Source organism: Schistocerca nitens, chromosome 2 (assembly GCF_023898315.1).
Source record: "Schistocerca nitens isolate TAMUIC-IGC-003100 chromosome 2, iqSchNite1.1, whole genome shotgun sequence".
In the NCBI taxonomy this organism is placed as follows: domain Eukaryota; kingdom Metazoa; phylum Arthropoda; class Insecta; order Orthoptera; family Acrididae; genus Schistocerca; species Schistocerca nitens.
The window spans coordinates 565,350,857-565,372,338 of NC_064615.1; the positions used below are offsets into that span (position 1 = coordinate 565,350,857).

At 39.7% G+C, this 21,482-nt stretch overlaps 1 protein-coding gene across 1 annotated transcript in view; it reads right to left on the reverse strand.

Moving 5' to 3' along the window:
• Window positions 1-447: 447 nt before the first annotated feature.
• LOC126235160 (putative 3-methyladenine DNA glycosylase) overlaps window positions 448-21,482 on the reverse strand; it is a 116,616-nt gene continuing 95,581 nt past the window's right edge. The window contains exon 3 of the mRNA XM_049943893.1: window positions 448-1,338. Coding sequence (XP_049799850.1) covers window positions 902-1,338 — 437 coding nt within the window. The 3' untranslated portion in view covers window positions 448-901. The remainder of the gene's footprint in view (window positions 1,339-21,482) is intronic.

Consider the following 21,482-nt stretch of genomic DNA (forward strand, 5'->3'; position numbering starts at 1 on the left):
AACATATGAAACTGGGAAATGCAAATTAAGTAGTAATAAAGAAATTTATGAAAAAGAAGAATGAACATTAAACACGATGAGGAAGAAAAGAGTTGTGTTCTATGGACACCTAGAAAGACTAGATGAAAACAAAATAACAAAAAGAATTTTTAACTTTTTTTGACAGAAACCCAAAAACATCAATGATCTGGATCAAAGGAGTTAAAACAGACCTGAGGGAAATGTAAATAAAGCAGGAAGAAATAAGTAAAAGACAAAAGTACAGAACAAAGTAAAAAGTTTCAAAGGCTTCCAGGAGAGAATTAAGAAAAATGACCCGCATAATAGAGACAGAAGAAAAAAAGAGAAAAACATGTGGAAAGCGTGAAAAACTACTGGAAAGAAAGAAGACATATGTCATTTGATGTCGTCCTTAGTAGGCCAAACCATTAATAATAATAATAATAATAATAATAATAATAAAGACACACTTTCATTTGATGTAAGAGTTAAAAGAATCAGTACATTTTTTTTAAAGAAAACATTACATATTATCAAAAATGGAAATGTTAAATCTGGAAGATGCCAGAATATGTTTGGCATAGGTTTTTATTCTGTTATTGCTTCTAATAGTAAGACCATTCCAAACAGAGGATCACAGATTAAAGTCTACTGTGCTACACACGGCGCGGTGCCTGATGTGAGCGATCACAAAGGCATTTCCCATTTGCGTCCCTCCCATCAGCCACCGCGCCAAGTGTCAACTTTGTTTGTGCAAACAATAATGCCTCTTCATATGAAGGTATTCTAGTTTTTCCAACCACTGGTCCACCAGCATACAAAAATCTTACACTAAGTTTAGTTACCGTTCTAGTAACATGGTAACAAAACACAAGGGACATATTGCACAAAAGTGGGTGTCTCATGAAGATGATACAACCATATTTCTAAGTTCTAACTCCTTCTGCTTATCCAACCGACAAACAGATTTGTTTCCCATTAGATAATAACGAAGTGGTTTCTTAGCCCACTCTGCACCAACAGAATCAATACCAATTCTGTGTGTTTTAACAAAAAGCTCACTTTCTGATATTTTACGACTTTCATTATCTTCCTCAATCCACATCCCTTCCCACAGACTTAAATCTTTCATGTTGCAAGTATGACGATCAATATTCATGCTAATACACAACTTCCCTGGACCATTACATAGTTCATGTGGTTTCAGATTGTTGTTTTGCAATGACATTTTTACACTTCCATCGTTTTTTCTTTTCTTACTTTGCTGTCGCTGGAGACACATGTAATTCAATCCTTCAATTGGTTCCAATGCTCTTATAAGAACAGCAGCCCCATCCCCTAAAATAAAGCGACAAAAATAAGTAGGCGATTCAACAATGTCACAGGTACAGAGGTAAATGACATAATTATCAGACAGTTTCTCATACAATATAAAAATAACAAAAACAATTCCAATTTATAATTAAGCTGACAAGTCGAGAATTGAAAACTACTGACCAACCTCAATCTCACCTGCATTTTTTTATGGCGATTGTGAAAGTTATCTACAGTAGACTAGAGAAATTTCTTAGTCAACACAATCTGTTTCAGAATCAGAATGGTTTTATGAAAAATAAGTCAACTTTGGTAACTGCAGCACAATTACTAGGCAAAATAATAACTGCCAGAGTGAAAAGGGAATATCTTATTGAAGTATTCCTTGATTTCAGAAAAAAACATCTGATTGTGTTAACATCACTGTATTACTTGATAAGCTATGGAATGTGAACACAATCTAATGTTTCAGAACCAGAATGGCTTTGAGAAAAATAAGTCAACTTCAGTGGCTGCAGCATAATTAATTGGCAAAATAATAACTGCCAGGCTGAAAAGGAAGTATCTTATTGAAATATTCTTTGATTTTAGAAAAAAAAATCACTGTTCACATCAATGTATTACTTGATAAGCTATGGAATGTGGAGTTTAGAGAAACTAGCTACAAATTTATAAAAATCATACATGAGCAGCAGGAAACAATATTTGTGTAGACAGCCTAAACACATTTTGCAACAGTGTTATCAATGAAATAATTTAGTGTTTCAATGAAAGCCATCTAAAATTTTACAAAGGCTGCAATAATGGAATTCAAAATAAAGAAACAGAGAATTATTTACATGAAACAAAATTGTAAGAAAGTAAAACTGGACAAAAACCTTGGGAATCGTGATCCAGGACAATCTGAAGAGGGACACATTTCCAAAACTGAGTGCGTTTGTCATTTAAAAGTAATAAGGCTTACCAAAAACAGTGATAACAAACTTAACATGTAACCAGCAATAATATCAAACTAAAATAAAGTCAAAACATCACACAAATAGGCACAGAGCAACCTTACATTTAAAAAAGTTATGTACTCCGGGCTAAGCTGTAGCAAGTCAATGTCCTACTTAGAAATCTCACAGACTGCCCCACTACCAAATTGAAAGATCACCTGGAACAAATTCTGACTTAAAATATATTTTATTCTCCAAATGAGTTCTTTGTCTTCATACAAAATAAATAAAAATGTTATTTCTTGCAGATACTTCAGCTTCATAGTATTAAGTAAGTCACAACACACCTGAGATAATTGGAAAAACTGTTATCACTGTTCTTATAAATTAACAAAAGTGAAATATTTAGCAATATTAAAAATGTAAAATGTATCATTAACTCAAAATTGTAATATTACACCTGCATATATATCACAGCCCTACTTTGGTAAACTGCAGTTCGTATATCCTAAACTTCGGTATCCTTACCTGGTGTATTCAGAAGAAAAAGCTGTACGATGTCCTGAAACTTTATTGTTACTGATTATTTGATGTAGAATAAATATTATTATTACTGTGATGTACAAGGTGGAATCCAAAATTTTCGGGACTGGTGCTACCATCTGGAAAGAAGGAGTAGTAGATCTTTGCACTGCTAGGTGGTGAGAGCTGCATATCCGATGAGTCAGTGTACAGAGTGGCATTCAGCTGGGAAGATGTGTTGCGTGTCCACAGTGGTAATACTTTGTGTTTGGTGTGCGGTGATTTTATGATGGATCCTCAAACAGAACAGCGTTTGTGTATCAAATTCTGTGCGAACCTCGGGAAAAGTGCTATGGAGACCCTTGCAATGATTCAACAACTGTTTGGGGGACACAGCATGAGCCGTACGCGTGTGTTTGAGTGGCATGCTGCGTTTTGGGCTGGCCGTGCAGCCGTCGAAGATGATGCTCACACTGGACGGCCCATTAGCCGCACAACGCCCAGACATTGTTGCCAAATTTCAACAACTGGTTCGTGCAGATCAACATCAAACCATTAAAGACATTGCGGATGAAGTGGGTATTGGTTATGGGACATGTCAATGAATGTTGACTGATGAATTGGGCATGCATCATGTCGCCACAAAATTTGTGCCAAGGATCTTGACTGCCGATCAGAGGGCACAGTGTGTTGAAATGCGCATGGATCTTCATCAGACCGCATCTGATGATCTAACTTTCTTGTCACGGGTTATCACCAGTGTTGAGAACTGGATTTATGGTTATGACCCAGAGACAAAGCAACAATTGTCCCATTGGAAGAGCCTGGGCTCTCGAAGACCCAAAAAATCGAGACAGGTGAAGAGCAAAATGAAGAGCACGAGCATCATTTTCTTTGATACCAAGGGAATTGTGCACAAAGAATTCGTCCCACCCAACCAAACAGCGAATTCCATGTACTACTGTGACATTTTGTGACGTCTCCGTGAAAACGTGTGGCTATGATGGCCCGAACTTTGGCATCAAGGGAACTGGCTGCTGCATCACAACAATGCACCCTGTCACACGTCCTTGCTCACCAAGACCTTTTTGGCAAAAACAACATGGCGGTTGTAACCCATCCACCATACTCGCCAGATTTGGCACCTTGCGACTTCACGCTATTCCCAAAATTGAAACTAAAGTTGAAAGGACATCGGTTCGACACTCTAGAGAGGATTCAAGAAGCATCGCTGGTGGTGATAAACACCCTCAAAGAACAGGACTTCCAGAAAACATTTGACAAGTGGCAGAAGGGCTGGGACCGGTGTGTATGGGTGGATGGGAACTACTTTGAAGGCGATGGTGACCATTAGTCCAAAGGTAAGTTTTTCAACGGATGGCAGCACCAGTCCCAAAAATTTTGGATAGCACCTCGTATTGTACAAAAGATAATGATGAAGACCCTCCACCCACCCACCCACCTACACACACACACACACACACACACACACATCCTTTCTGCTTTGAAAGCATGGAATAAAACAAAAACAAATGGGAAGAGCTAGCAAAACACATACATATTCAAATATACATTCAACTAAGGCAGGATGCCTCATACAAAATTTTGAAAGCTACATCTCATTTATGCCCTCATCAGAAACAGGGGAAGCAATTTAGTGTCCTCTCTTCAGCATAAAAACCGCTTGCAGTGAAAATATGGCACACTGTTCTAATAATGTCAGACTGGCCACAATCTGGAGCTTCTGAATGATGCATTAGGGAGTCATGTGTTAAACTGTAATACATTTTATGAATGTGAGACAGTATAATCTTTTTTTCTTCTGAGTGACTGCACAGATAGATGCTGTAACTGAGTAGTTGTTTTAATTATTGTAAGTTTATTTTCATTAATATTCACATTCTTCCTATCAAACTTGTCCACAACTGTACTCCTCACAAAAGCCATCACTAACTGCAAGACAATTCACAGATTTGTTCACACAGTCAACATATTACCCCTGCATCCTGATAAAAGAAGCTGGGATTTGAAATACAGGGACACATTCTTGATTTCTTCTTAATTCGCAAATTTTGGATTTATATAAAATGATGAAACCATGCTTGTACATTGCACATGCCCTAAATGGGAAAAATGCACCCAGATACTCAATTTTGGGAAACAGAACTGTCCTAACTGTGAGAACACGCTATCGTTCATTGATCCTTTCATATGTTCCACATAATTTCTGTTTGGTCTTTTTATTTAAAGAAATGCTTCACTGTCAAGACACTGAATTCAGGTGCTGAATTGTTATTCCTAAACAGTAACAAATAAATTTTGGTTTAACTCTCTGCCAAGCTGCTGGTCATCTACATCTACATCTACATCTACATCCATACTCCGCAAGCCACCTGACGGTGTGTGGCGGAGGATACCTTGAGTACCTCTATCGGTTCTCCCTTCTATTCCAGTCTCATATTGTTCGTGGAAAGGAGGATTGTCGGTATGCCTCTGTGTGGGCTCTAATCTCTCTGATTTTATCCTCATGGTCTCTTCGCGAGATATACGTAGGAGGGAGAAATATACTGCTTGACTCCTCGGTGAAGGTATGTTCTCGAAACTTCAGCAAATGCCCGTACTGAGCTACTGAGCGTCTCTCCTGCAGAGTCTTCCACTGGAGTTTATCTATCATCTCAGTAACGCTTTCGCGATTACTAAATGATCCTGTAACGAACCGCGCTGCTCTCCGTTGGATCTTCTCTATCTCTTCTATCAACCCTATCTGGTACGGATCCCACACTGGTGAGCAGTATTGAAGCAGTGGGCGAACAAGTGTACTGTAACCTACTTCCTTTTTTTTTGGATTGCATTTCCTTAGGATTCTCCCAATGAATCTCAGTCTGGCATCTGCTTTACCAACGATAAACTTTATATGATCATTGCATTTTAAATCACTCCTAATGCGTACTCCCAGATAATTTATGGAATTAACTGCTTCCATTTGCTGACCTGCTACATTGTAGCTAAATGATAAGGGATCATTCTTTCTATGTATTCGAAGCACATTACACTTGTCTACATTGAGATTCAATTGCTATTCCCTGCACCATGCGTCAATTCGCTGCAGATCCTCCTGCATTTCAGTACAATTTTCCATTGTTACAATCTCTCGATATACCACAGTATCATCCACAAAAAGCCTCAGTGAACTTATGATGTCATCCACAAGGTCATTTATGTATATTGTGAATAGCAACAGTCCTACGACACTCCCCTGTGGCACACCTGTAATCACTCTTACTTCAGAAGACTTCTCTCCATTGAGAATGACATGCTGCATTCTGTTATCTACGAACTCTTCAATCCAATCACACAATTGGTCTGATAGTCCATATGCTCTTACTTTGTTCATTAAACGACTGTGGGGAAATGTATCAAACGCCTTGCGGAAGTCAAGAAACACGGCATCTACCTGTGAACCCATGTCTATGGCCCTCTGAGTCTCATGGACTAATAGCGTGAGCTGGGTTTCACACGACCGTCTTTTTCGAAACCCATGCTGATTCCTACAGAGTAGATTTCTAGTCTCCAGAAAAGTCATTATACTGTGACATAATACGTGTTCCAAAATTCTACAACTGACTGACGTTAGAGATATAGGTCTATAGTTCTGCACATCTGTTCGACGTCCCTTCTTGAAAACGGGGATGACCTGTGCTCTTTTCCAATCCTTTGGAATGCTACGCTCTTCTAGAGACCTACGGTACACCGCTGCAAGAAGGTGGGCAAGTTCCTTCGCGAACTCTGTGTAAAATCGAACTGGTATCCCATCAGGTCCAGCGGCCTTTCCTCTTTTGAGCGATTTTAATTGTTTCTCTATCCCTCTGTCGTCTATTTCGATATCTACCATTTTGTCACCTGTGCGACAATCTAGAGATGGAACTACAGTGCAGTGCTTTGGAAAAAGACATTTAGTATTTCGGCCTTTAGTCTGTCATCCTGTGTTTCAGTACCATTTTGGTACAGAGTGTCTGGACATTTTGTTTTGATCCACCTACTGCTTTGACATAAGACCAAAATTTCTTAGGATTTTCTGCCAAGTCAGTACAGAGAACTTTACTTTCAAATTCATTGAATGCCTCTCGCATAGCCCTCCTTACACTACATTTCGCTTCACGTAATTTTTGTTTGTCGGCAAGGCTTTGGCTATGTTTATGTTTGTTGTGAAGTTCCCTTTGCTTCCGCAGCAGTTTTCTAACTCGATTGTTGTACCATGGTGGCTCTTTTCCATCTCTTACGACCTTGCTTAGCACATACTCATCTAACGCATATTGTACGATGGTTTTGAACTTTGTCCATTGATCCTCAACACTATCTGTACTTGAGACAAAAACTTTTGTGTTGAGCTGTCAAGTACTCCGCAATCTGCTTTTTGTCACTTTTGCTGAACAGAAAAATCTTCCTACCTTTTTTAATATTCCTATTTATGGCTGAAATCATCGATGCAGTAACCGCTTTATGATCGCTGATTACCTGTTCTGCATTAACTGTTTCAAATAGTTTGGGTCTGTTTGTCACCAGAAGGTCTAATACGTTTTCGCCACGAGTCGGTTCTCTGTTTAACTGCTCAAGGTAGTTTTCAGATAAAGCACTTAAAAAAATTTCACTGGATTCTTTGTCCCTGCCACCTGTTATGAATGTTTGAGTCTCCCAGTCTATATCCGGCAAATTAAAATCTCCACCCAGAACTATAACATGGTGGGGAATTCTACTCGAAATATTTTTCAAATTATCCTTCAGGTGGTCAGCCACAACAGCTGCTGAGCTAGGGGGCCTATAGAGACATCCAATTACCATGTCTGAGGCTGCTTTAACCGTGACCTTCACCCAAATTACTTCACATTTCGGATCTCCGTCAATTTCCTTCGATACTATTGCACTTCTTATCGCTATGAACACGCCTCCCCCTTCACTGTCCAGCCTGTCTCTGCAGTATACATTCCAATCTGAGTTTAGGATTTCATTACTTTTTACATCTGGTTTCAGCCAACTTTCTGTCCCTAGTACTATGTGGGCATTGTGACCGTTTATTAATGAGAGCAGTTCTGGGACCTTTCTATAGACGCTCCTGCAGTTTACTATTAGCAGATTAATATTGTTATTTCCTGTTGCATTTTGCCTACTCCTACCTTGCCGCATCTCAGGAGGCGCCTTGTCGGGCCTAGGGAGGGAATTCTCTAACCTAAGAAACCCACATGCGCACTCCACACATACTCCGCTATACTTGTAGCCGCTTCCTGCGTGTAATGCACGCCTGACCTATTCAGGGGGACCCTACATTTCTCCACCCGATAGCGGAGGTCGTGAAATTTGCACCCTAGATCTCTGCAGAATCATCTGAGCCTCTGGTTTAAGCCTTCCACTCAGCTCCAAACCAGAGGACCACGACCAGTTCTGGGAACGATACTACAAATAGTTAACTCAGATTCCACCACGCGAGCGAGGCTTTCTGCCTTCACCAGTTTTCAGTTTCTGACTCAGAATAAACACTGAGTCTTTCATCTCTCATCAAACTTATTTACTCACTGCAATTTGGCCCTGCACACTGCGATGTAACTCCAAATACATGACAGAGTTAGAATCAACATTGCAGGCACAATACCATATGCTAGTTTCCCAAGTCTTATACATTATGATGTATCTAAACTTTTGGTAATAATATGAGGGGTAGTCAAATGGAAACTGAACACCCACCACAACAGGACAATGGAATGGTTCCAATCAATGGTAATCACTGCAAGAGCTAATACATTTATCCCACTGGGACACGAGATGATCAATTCTTGTTTCATGTAATACAGTTGACTGCTGATGCATCTAGAGTCTTTCTTGAGGTTGCCGACTATGTGAAAAATCACATGATGAAACATCTGGGCTGTATGGAGACTGGGGCAGTGTTTTCCAACCAAATCGTTGAAGCATAGACTTTACTCGATTGGCAATGTGGGGGCGGGCATTATCTTGCAACACGATGATTCCATCCAAAAGAATTCCTGGGCACTTTGACTTTATGGAACATCACAATTTCTGCAAAGTGTCTTCATAGAATTGGACATTGATTTTGTTCCACGCTTGAGGAACTGGATGAGCAGAAGGTCCCTGAGTCGAAGAAGAGTGTTATCATAACTGCTGATTCCTTGACTTGTGCCATGGATATGTTGGCAAAAATACGTGTTTAAAGCCAGCGATAGGCATAAAATGGCATCTGAAATTGTGCTGAATACCTTCTTGGAAAATTATTTCAAACAACCAGCTCAGAAGTCCACTCAAGGACTAAATGGTTGTGAAAACATATTTGACCTCTTTGCAAGAAATAATCCTGATCAAGAAAGGAGCATCATGAAAGATACAGGACTTACTGACCATAAAGTTGGTGTAGCTAGACTGAATACCACAACATCCAAACGTACCAAAAATAAAAGCAAAATATATCTATTTTAAACAGCAGATAAACATTCGTTTGACACCTTGTTAAGAGACAGTCTCCACACCATCCAGTCTGACTATGTAAGCATAGATCAGATACGGTTTAAATTCAAATAAATACTATTGAAGGAAATTGAGAGCTATATGCCAAATAAATTAATATGCTACTCATCCCCCATGGTACACAAAACAGTTCAGAACACTACTGCAGAAGCAATAAAAAAAAAAAAAAGCATAACAAATTTAAAAGAATGCAAAATCTCCTAGACAAGACAATGTTTTACACAAGCTCAAAATATAGCACAAACTTCCATGTGAGATTCTTTTAATAGTTTCCACAACAAAACTCTGTCTCGAAATCAAGTAGAAAACCCAAAGAGATTCTGGTCACACATAAAGTACACCAGTGGTAAGAAGCAATCAATACCTTCACTGTGTAATAACAATGGTGATGTTATTGATGAAAGCACCACTAAAACAAAGTTACTAAACACAGTTTTCTGAAATTCCTTCACAAAAGATGATGAAGTAAATACTCCAGAATTCAAATCAAGAACAACTGTCAACATGAATAATTTAGGAGTAGATATTCTCATTGTAGTGAAGTAGCTTAAAGTACTTACAAAAAGCAAGGCTTCCAGGCCTTATTGTGTACCAGTCAGGTTCCATTCAGAAAATGCTGATACAATAGCACTATAACTGGCAATAATATACAAATGCTCACTTATAGAAAGATTCATACGCAAGTTGCACTAGTCACATCAATACCCAAGAAAGGAAATACGAGTAATCTGCTGAATTACAGACCTATATGACTAACACTGATATGCAATAGGATTTTGGATGTATACTGTACTCGAACATTATGAATCACCTCAAAGAAAATAACTTATTGACAAATAGTCAACACAGATTCAGAAAATATCATTCTTGTGAAACACAACCAACACTTTATTCTCATGAAGTAATGAGTGCTATTGACAGGGGATGTCAAGTTGATGGCATATTCTTAGATTTATAGAAGGCTTTTGACACCATTCCTCACAAGCGACTTGTAATTAAATTGCATACCTATGGAGTATTGTCTCAGTTGTGTAACTGTATTTGAGATTTCCTGTTAGAAAGATCACAGTTCATAATAACTGATGGAATGTCATTGAGTAAAATAAAAGTAATATCTGGAATTCCCCAAGGAACTGTTATAGGCCTTCTGTTATTCCGTTTCTACACAAATGAAATAGGAGAAAATCTGAGCTGTTCTCTTACAGCGCTTGCAGATGATGTGAATTGTGGTTTACTTGTCTCATAGTGTACATAATCTAAATCTTCTGATTCAGTTACAGGAGACACATCGAAATTGTGGTAAAATTTCCCCATAAACATAGAACAGCTGATGTTAACAAATGGCATAATAAGAATAATAATACAATTTTGATATATATACACACACTAAAATTTAATAACCCTTGTTCAAATTATGTTTTCATCCTCTATGAATTCTTCCAATGAATAGTAGCATTTCTCCCATTTCTGTAACCTCGTTTTTCAAATTTCTAGCTTCATATTTAATACGTTTTTGCTCATTAACTTAACATATATTGTCATCCCTCATATACTATGGAGTCTATGCATATAATCTTCAATTGGTGTGTGGGTAGCATAAAATTATTTTTGTTTCCAATGTTATATGGGTGGTTAAAATGGTCCTCCTCAAATAATTTTTGTCTGCTGTGTAGGAAGTTTATAATTTCATAAATGTATATGCTGTCATTTACCATCATATAAAGTCATCAGATGACTAAAATGAACTGCAAAATGATTTAGACCAGATATGTGTATGGTGCAAAAAGTGGCAACTGACTCTAAATCATGAAAAGTGTGAAGTCATTCACATGAGCACAAAAAGGAATCCGCAAAATTTCACTTACATAATAATTACACAAATCTAAAGGCTGTAAAATCAACTAAATACTTAGGAATTACAATTACAAATAACTTAAACTGGAACTATGAGATAGTTAATGTTGTGTGGAAAGCAAACCAAAGAATGTGATTTATTGGCAGAACACTTAGCAAATGTAACAGGTCTACTAAAGAGACTGCTTCTGGAGTCCTCCTGTGCAGTGTGGGATCCACTTCATATAGGACAGATGGAGGACATTGAAAAAGTTCAAAGAAGGGCAGCTTGTTTTGTATTATCACAAAATAGGGAGATATTGCCACGGATATGATACATGAATTGGAGTGGCAGTCACTATAATAAAGGTGTTTTTCACTGTGGCAGGATCTTCTCATGAAATTTCAATCACCAACATCCTCCTCAGAGAGTGAAAATACTTTGTCAGTGCCCATCTACACAGAGAGAAATTATCATCATAATAAAATAAGAGAAATTAGAGTTTGCAGAGAAAGATTAAAGTATTCATTTTTCCCTGCATGCTGTTTGAGAGTGGAATGATACAGAAGTAGCTCAAAAGTCGTTTGATGAGCCCTGTACAAGGCACTTAATTGTGAACTGCAGAGTAATTGTGTAACTGTAGCTGCAGATGTACTGGAAATTTTGTGAGCAGCTTTGGACTACTTTGGTGGGCTAGATATGGAATATTTCCACTATTGGCTTTGCTGTTTGCTCTCACACTGTTGGGTGGAATCACCCTGTTGTACAATAATGCCCATCCCCACACTGCCAATAGGACAAAGGGTATGCTCCATCAATTTTGTTGAGAAACTCTGCTGCATCCTCCGCACAGCCCGGATCTCTCACTGTGTGATTTTCACATCTTTAGTGACCTGATGAAGGATTTGCATGGATGTTGGTTTCAGTAGGTCAATGATGTGCAAGAGTGGTTGCAGTTGTGGATCTGTCAGTGGCCACCATCGTTCTATGAACCAGGAATTGATTGTCTCATCTACCAGTGCGATACAAGCTTGTAAGTGAGCGACCATTTGTAGCTGCAGTTTGTGGCGGGTCATGGCCCATTGAACATAGGCCGGTGTGAGGTGGAGCGTACACCATCAAGTTAAGTAGTGGTTTTGACTTTGTACATATGTACTGTTTGTGTTTTCCTTTTTTTTCTTTTATAAATGCATAGCTATGGTGTTCTTTTAATCATTGACAAAGGTCTTCTTAGGCACTTGTGGGTTTTATTGTTGTTCTGAAGAAGGTGTAGTTATCAATGCCAAAACCTAGGTTAACACTAGGTGCTTTTTTCGCAATCGAGGCGGGTTTTTAGTTTTTTAATATATTAACCAACGATTGCTGACGTGCTGCGATGTTGAAGGTTCTTATTTACCTTTGAAGTGAGAGGAACAAATCCTGTGGTCTTTATAAGAGTATTTCGAAATGTTTTACCTCGTACCTGGGCGTAAGCCTAGAAAATTAGATTTGTTGTTCAATATACACAGGGTGACATTCTACTATGGGCTACGGACACGGCGGAGCGTAGCCACTACTATGAACAGTTTGAGAGAGCCTTTCTGGATAAAGATTGGTCTGAGGCCATGCAAGAGAGCCTCACACATTAAGTATTCAACCCCTCTCCATTCAATAGCAAACATGGAAGTTTAAGGGGCTACTTTGAAAAATATTTGAATAAAACTAGATACTAGATGAATCCGGTATCTCAAGTAGATGTGCTGAAAATTTTAGGACCATCCACCTGCCCACATTAAGGAAAAACTCATTACCATTCCGGAACACAACACCAAATACTTTCTATCTGTACTGGACTCAACAGATTTGATATAAGAAGAGAGATCAGTACAACCCAAGCCTGTTAATATGCAAATAGTGCCACAGAGATTTATGGATCAACAAGTGAACAACAGATTCGTAGTACAACATGGATGGCAACCTTATCCCACAAAGACCTATGGCAATGGTAATGATAATCACAACGACAATGGCAAAATCCGTAAATCCTAGGGTGGGTATAAAAGAAATGGGCAAATATTTAACAAAAACAACTATAACGGGCAAGTATTGTATGGCCAGCATGTACAACATGTACAGACACAACCTAGCAGCAATAATCAGCCGATCACTTGGCAAACATGAAACAATACCAGACAGCCGAATAACACATAGACAGCATAATTCTGGCAGCAAAGAAAGCGCATATGTCGAATAACACGCAAAGGCAAAGATAATTTCAGTTGAGAGCCTTGCAGGGTACTAACTGGCGTAATCAAACACCAACAGTCCATTAGTAGAAGTTACACCTAACCCAGAGACCTACGCCACCGGGACTCCAGGAAACTCGAAATGGTCATGGTAGGCCCCCATTCTGTGACCTGGAAGGAGAGTGGGGGCACAAGCTTGATTGACACTTGCTTCATCAGATACGATCAAGGTAGTGATGTGAAAAATGATCTGTATCAAAGTAATGAGGACACACAGCAAAATTTGACATGGGGCAAAGTACAAGCTACTATTAAAGCCAAAATATTTGACCTTGATGTACCCATTGTGCTTGACACAGGTGCTACTACTAATCTGACGTCAAAGGGAATCTTTCAAGAACTGAAGAAATGTGGGCGTATACCCACACTACCAGTACAAAATTGCGAAGTACAAACTGCGACTGGTCAGAAATCGAAAGGAGTCAAAATACAAGCTTTAATTCTCATCCAATTAGGTCAGTTTTCTGTACAGTGCATTGTTTTGATAGTGGAGAAATTACTTGTTGACTGTTTAATTGGTATGGATACAGTTAGGACATAACAAAGTACAAACTGATAAAGGAAAAGGCCAATATCATTTCACTGTAAATAACCAATTATTTGCAATAGACCTAATCAGGGAAAGTACTGATAGATGTAAAACTGAAGTTACTCATGACTTTGAGGTTCAATTGGTAAATCCTGTAGTCGCGTTTGTCAACACATACAATAACTAACAGTCCGCAGCAGAAGAGGTAAACGTTGACACAATAAACAGAGAGGTAAGCGAATCAAAGTGCTTGTCTCAAGGACAGCAAGCAGAACTTAGGAAACTGATATTTGCTTATATCCATGTGTTTGAAAAATACCAAGTATCATTAAGAATTTTGTGTACATAATGGAAGTATATCCTCACAAAACTTTTTGTTCTACTTCATACCCTATACCATGGACAAAGAGGGAAGCAGTAAGAAAAGAGATTAACCTTCGTATGTGGGGGTAGGAGCTTTGAATTTCAAATGTTACTGTTTGGATTGAATGTAAGTTCAGGTGCAATTATCTCTGCTCTGGACAAGGTGCTACGACCCGAACTTTTGAGTAAGGTAACAGTATACGTGGACGACCTTTTAGTTGCCACACCCTCATGAGTAGAACACTTATGACTAATTGAGCAAGTATTGAATTGTTTTTCCGAACATGGAATAACAGAAAAATCTCAAGAAATCTAGTTTCGGAAAAGAAAAGATAAAATTTTTGGGACACACAATCTCTTCAGAAGGCATACTGCTAGATCCTAAAATACTTGACGCCATTAGGAACTGTCCTGTGCCTCAAAACAAGAGACAATTAAAGGCATACTTAGGCCTAGTCTCATTTTACAGGAAATTCATCCCTAACCAACTTATGAACAGTGATACTTTTCTCAATCTTCTCTGGAAAAGCAGACCTTGTTTATGGGACAAGCAACGTCAACCCAGTTTCAAGAACATCAAGCAAGCCTTATTAAATACTAATATTCTATCTCAACCAGACATGAAGAAGGATGTTTGCTTACGCACTGATGCGTCTTCTCAGGGTCTGGGTGCATGTCTTTTTCAAATGGCAGAAGAAGAGGTAAAACTCATCCCTAAAGTAATTAGCTTTGCAGCCGCATCTTATCCTACGCCAAACGTCCATATTCAGTTATGGAGTTGAAGGGTTTGGCTGTAATATGGTCCTTTCAAAAGTTTGAATATCTCCTCTGAGGTAAACACACAAAAGTATACTGTGACCGTCAGTCCCTATCATTTTTGTTAACTTGTAAATTGCTACACCGACTGATGGCCAGGTGGTGTATGTATCTTCAAGGATTTGCTTTTGAAATAGTGTACATAAAGGGAAACCAGAACATAATAGCTGATGCTCTTTCTCGACTACCACAAAGCTTAGAGGAATTTAACGATCTTTTAGAGCAGGAAGATTGAAATAAGAGGTATGTTGATGGAAGACTAAACACTCTGACCATACTATGCCCAAATGTGTAAACACATGGAGCCATTACAGCAAGTAGACACATGATGGAGTAAGGTAAGAGTGAAACTTATGCAAAACGGTGTTGAAGAGTTAAAAAGGTTTTTCACTATTCACAAAGGTGTTCTGTTACATAGGAACCATCATGAACAATAACAATGGCGTGTGTGTTTGCCGGAGGAATATGTGGATGATTTTATCTTACACACACACACACACACACACACACACACACACTACTTGGGGCCATTATGGCACTGCTAAGTGCAATGACAAAATAGGTCAATATTGTTGTTTCCCCATCCTTAGATGAAGATTCTACAGGTGGTAAGGAAGTGTGTTGTCTGCCGGAAAACAAAATATTTTAACATCTCCCAACAGATTGAACTACATACCATTGTGGTAGAAAACCTCTAGAAAAGGTGTTTGAAAACCTCTAGAAAAGGTGTCTGTGGATGTGGATGGACCCTATCCCAGAAGTAAGGTTGGTGTAAAGTATATAGTAGGTATGTATGATATTTTCACCAAATACGTATAATTGTATGCTGTACAGAATGCTAAAGCCAGTTCAACTATAAGACGAATCAAAGGGCATTATTTTACAGGAGTAGGAAAATCAGAAGTCATGTTAACAGATAATGCCTCATATTTTGTTGGCTCCAACCAAATGGAACACATTATAATATTCAAATTTCATCCTGAAGCATCCCCCATAGAAAGGGTGTTTAAGGAAATCAACAGGTTTCTCAGGCCCTATATGCCTCGTAAACATACCAAGTGGATTGAATATGTCACTCCCTTCTTACAAGTTGTTAACAACCTTCCCCATACATCAACTAGATTTACACCAAGTGAGATGAAATTCAGTTGCAAACAAGTAGACGAGTAGGAGAAATCTTTGTCGAAGATACCGATACATGAATTATCACTGGAGGATAGAATATGACATGCAGTAATGAACCTTAAAGCCTGGGCTAAATACTGGAAAGGGAAGCTGAAATGTACAAAACAATTTTATATAGGCCAAGATGTATTACCTAGAACACATCCAAAATCCAGAAAAATTGGAAACCAGAACCATAAGTGGCAACTAATATGCACTGGACCTCACATAATTACTAAAATCATCTACCTGGGAGCATACAGAATAGTACACACGAACGCGGGCAAAGACAAGGGCCTTTAATCACACAAAGACTTGAAAATGTTTGTATACTGAAAGAAGGGGGAAATTCACATTCTAGAATTTATGTTGTTAGTTGTGATGTTCTGTGTCTTAATGACCACTGGCTCACAAAAAATGAAAGCCAGTTGTACATTCCTGATGGCTACAAAATAGCACCTGTTTACTTTAAATCTATTATGAAGAAAGGAAGTGTAGGTATACTTGTTAGAGTTTGTGTAAGACTTAAATTCAGTGTAATAGATATTAAGCATTTAACTCAAGAAGAAGAATTTGAAGCTGCTGCTGTTAAGTTCCCAGAATGCCTGGTTATTGTGATTTCCATATACTGACTCAAAAGTTACAGTAGACCACACAGAAAAATTGTTATTGTTTCTACTCAGATATAAGACATATAAAATTCTTATCTTTGGAGTTATTAATATAGATGTGAATGTGCATAACTCTCAAACTAGCCTCCTGTTAAATACATTGAGATCAATTAATTTCTTCTGTCTCAACAGTAAACCCACAAGACAAAATGCATACCTAGATCTACATCTACATCTATATCTACATGATTACTCTGCAATTCACATTTAAGTGCTTGGCAGAGGGTTCATCGAACCACATCATACTATCTCTCTACCATTCCACTCCCGAACAGCGCGCAGGAAAAACGAACACCTAAACCTTTCTGTTCGAGCTCTGATTTCTCTTATTTTATTTTGATGATCATTCTTACCTATGTAGGTTGGGCTCAACAAAATATTTTCGCATTCGGAAGAGAAAATTGGTGACTGAAATTTTGTAAATAGATCTCGCCGCGACGAAAAACGTCTTTGCTTTAATGACTTCCATCCCAACTCGTGTATTATATCTGCCACACTCTCTTCCCTCTTATGTGATAATACAAAATGAGCTGCCCTTTTTTGCACCCTTTCGATGTCCTCTGTCAATCCCACCTGTTAAGGATACCACACTGCGCAGCAATATTCTAACAGAGGATGAACGAGTGTAGTGTAAGCTGTCTCTTTAGTGGACTTGTTGCATCTTCTAAGTGTCCTGCCAATGAAATGCAACCTTTGGCTCGCCTTACCCACAATATTATCTATGTGGTCTTTCCAACTGAGTTGTTCGTAATTTTAACACCCAGGTGCTTAGTTGAATTGACAGCCTTGAGAATTGTGCTATTTATCGAGTAATCAAATTCCAACGGATTTCATTTGGAACTCATGTGGATCACCTCACACTTTTCGTTATTTAGCGTCAACTGCCACCTGCCACACCATACAGCAATCTTTTCTAAATCGCTTTGCAACTGATACTGGTCTTTGGATGACCTTACTAGACGGTAAATTACAGCATCATTTGTGACCAACCTAAGAGAACTGGTCAGATTGTCACCCAGGTCATTTATATAGATCAGGAACAGCAGAGGTCCCAGGACGCTTCCCTGGGGAACACTTGATATCACTTCAATTTTACCTGATGATTTGCAGTCTATTACTACAAACTGCGACCTTCCTGACAGGAAATCACGAATCCAGTCGCACAACTGAGACGATACCCCATAGGCCTGCAGCTTGATTAGAAGTTGCTTGTGAGAAATGGTGTCAAAAGCTTTCCGGAAATCTAGAAATATGGAATCAACTTGAGATCCCCTGTCAATAGCGGCCATTACTTCGTGCGAATAGAGAGCTAGCTGTGTTGAACAAGAATGATGTTTTCTGAAACCATGCTGATTACGTATCAATAGATCGTTCCCTTCGAGGTGATTCATAATGTTTGAATACAATATATGCTCCAAAACCCTACCGCAAACCGACATCAATGATATGGGTCTGTAGTTCGATGGTTTACTCCTACTACCCTTCTTAAACACTGGTGCTACCTGCGCAATTTTCCAATCTGTAGGTACAGATCTACCGGTGAGCGAGCGGTTGTATATGATTGCTACGTAGGGAGCTATTGTATCAGCATAATCTGAATGGAACCTAATCGCTATACAATCTGGACCTGAAGACTTGCCCGTATCAAGCGATTTGAGTTGCTTCGCAACCCCTAAGGTATCTACTTCTAAGAAACTCATGCTAGCAGCTGTTCGTGTTTCAAATTCTGGAATATTCCATTCATCTTCCCTGGTGAAGGAATTTTGGAAAACTGCGTTCAATAACTCTGCTTTAGCGGCACAGTCGTCGGTAACAGTACCATCGGCACTGTGCAGCAAAGGTATTGACTGCGTCTTGCTGCTTGTGTACTTTACATACGACCAGAATTTCTTCAGATTTTCTACCAAATTTCAAGACAATGTTTCGTTGTGGAACCTATTAAAGGCATCTCACATTGAAGTCCGTGCCAAATTTCGCGCGGCTGTAAATTTTAGCCAATCTTTGGGATTTCACGTTCTTCTGAACTTTGCATGCTTTTTCCGTTGCCTCTGCAACAGCGTTCGGACCTGTTTTGTGTACCATGGGGGATCAGTTCCATCTTTTACCAATTTATGAGGTATGAATCTCTCAATTGCTGTTGCTACTATATCTTTGAATTTGAGCCACATCTCATATACATTTGCATAGTCAGTTCGGAAGGAATGGAGATTGTCTCTTAGGAAGGCTTCTAGTGACACTTTATCCGCTTTTTTAAATCAAATTATTTTGCGTTTGTTTCTGGTGGATTTGGAATAAACGGTATTGAGCCTAGCTACAACGACCTTGTGATCACTAATCCCTGTATCAGTCATGATGCTCTCTATTAGCTCTGGATTGTTTGTGGCTAAGAGGTCAAGTGTCTTTTCGCAACCATTTACAATTCGCGTGGGTTCGTGGACTAACTGCTCGAAATAATTTTCGGAGAAAGCATTTAGGACAATCTCGGAAGATGTTTTCTGCCTACCACTGGTTTTGAACAAGTATTTTTGAAAAACATATCAAGGGAAGGTTGAAGTCTCCACCAACTATAACCGTATGAGTGGGGTATTTATTTGTTACGAGACTCAAATTTTCTTTGAACTGTTCAGCAACTATATCATCAAAGTCTGGGGGTCGGTAGAAGGAGCCAATTATTAATTTAGTTCGGCTGTTAAGTATAACTTCCACCCATACCAATTCGCACGGAATATCTACTTCGACTTCACTACAAGATAAACCACTACTGACAGACACAAACACTTCACCACCAAAGCTGCCTAATCTATCTTTCCTGAACACCGTCTGGACTTCGTAAAAATTTCTGCAGAACTTATTTCAGGCTTTAGCCAGCTTTCTGTAGCTATAACGATTTCAGCTTCTGTGCTTTCTATTAGCGCTTGAAGCTCAGGGACTTTCCCAGCACAACTACAACAATTTACAACTACAATTCCGACTGTTCCTTGATCCAAGCACATCCTGTATTTGCCATGCACCCTTTGAGATTGCAGCCCACCCCGTACTTTCACGAGGCCTTCTAACCTAAAAAACCGCCCAGTCCACGCCACACAGCCTCCACTACTCGTGTAGCCGCCAGCTGAGTGTAGTGAACTCCTGACCTATTCAGCGGAACCCGAAACCCCACCACCCTATGGCGCAAGTCAAGGAATCTGCAGCCAACACGGTCGCAAAACCGTCTGAGCCTCTGATTCAGACCCTCCACCCGGCTCTGCACCAAAGGTCCACAGTCGGTTCTGTCAACGATGCTGCAGATGGTGAGCTCTGCCTTCATCTCATAAGCAAGACCGGCAGCCTTCACCAAATCAGATAGCCACTGGAATCCAGAGAGAATTTCCTCATTAGTGCTGTCATGTGCCACCACCTGCAGCTGGCTGCACCCTGTGCTCTTCATGGCATCCGGAAGGACCCTTTCCACACCAGGAATGACTCCACCCGGAATGCACACGGAGTGCACACCGGATTTCTTCCCCTCCTTAGCCGCCATATCCCTAAGGGGCCCAATTATGCGCCAAACATTGGAGCTCCCAACTACCAATAAGCCCACCCTCTGTGATTGCCCGGACCTTGAAGGCTGAGAATCATCCTCTGAAACAGGGCAGGCAGCTGCATCTGGCTCAGCCAGAGACAGTACCCGAAACCTGTTTGTCAGACGCACCGGGGAGGCTTTCTGATCGGCCTCCGGGGATGTCTTTTGCTGCCTGCCACGCCTTGGAATGACGTCGCAATCAACCACAGGCGAGGGCTCAGCCCCACTGCGGACAGCAACCGGGGCAACCACAGCGGCAGACCGATCTGGGGACAGACGGGACGAGGTTGACATCCCCGTGATACCCAAGTCCGGCTCCTCACAGTGGTGCCCATTGGCAACAGCCTCAAGCTGCGTGACCGAAGTCAGCGCCGCCTGCAGCTGTGAGTGAAGGGATGCCAACTCAGCCCTCATCCGAACACAGCAATCAAAGTCCCTGTCCATTCTAATCGATGTTGAACAACAGTTACTGAAACACAAGTCTGTGCCTAGATAACACAATGGAAACACACAAAGAATGTATGAGCTAAGCTGTACAAATGCCTAACGACTGCGCTACAATCTGCCTGAATTTACGATTACAGTAACTAAAACTCGAAATTACACCTCCTATACGAAACTCACACGCAATTTAAGTAAGAATCTACGAAGTAAACACAGAAAAGAAGCTATATACGTATCTTTCTGCGCTGTCGATGTGCACCAACTGGGAGCTCAGGCCAATATCTGCAGAAATAATGTTGTCTTGGATGTTGCGAAACCCATGCTGTTTGACCATGATGGCATATTTCTAAAATTAATTGGGCTTGGCAAAGGTCAAGAGCAAACAAAAGAACCTAGGGCAGTGAGACAGCTAAATCATACAAACATAATAAATATGACACATAGAATTATGAGTGCTGACTGGAATTCCACTGTGATTCAAACTGACTCAGGTACTGGAGCATTTGATT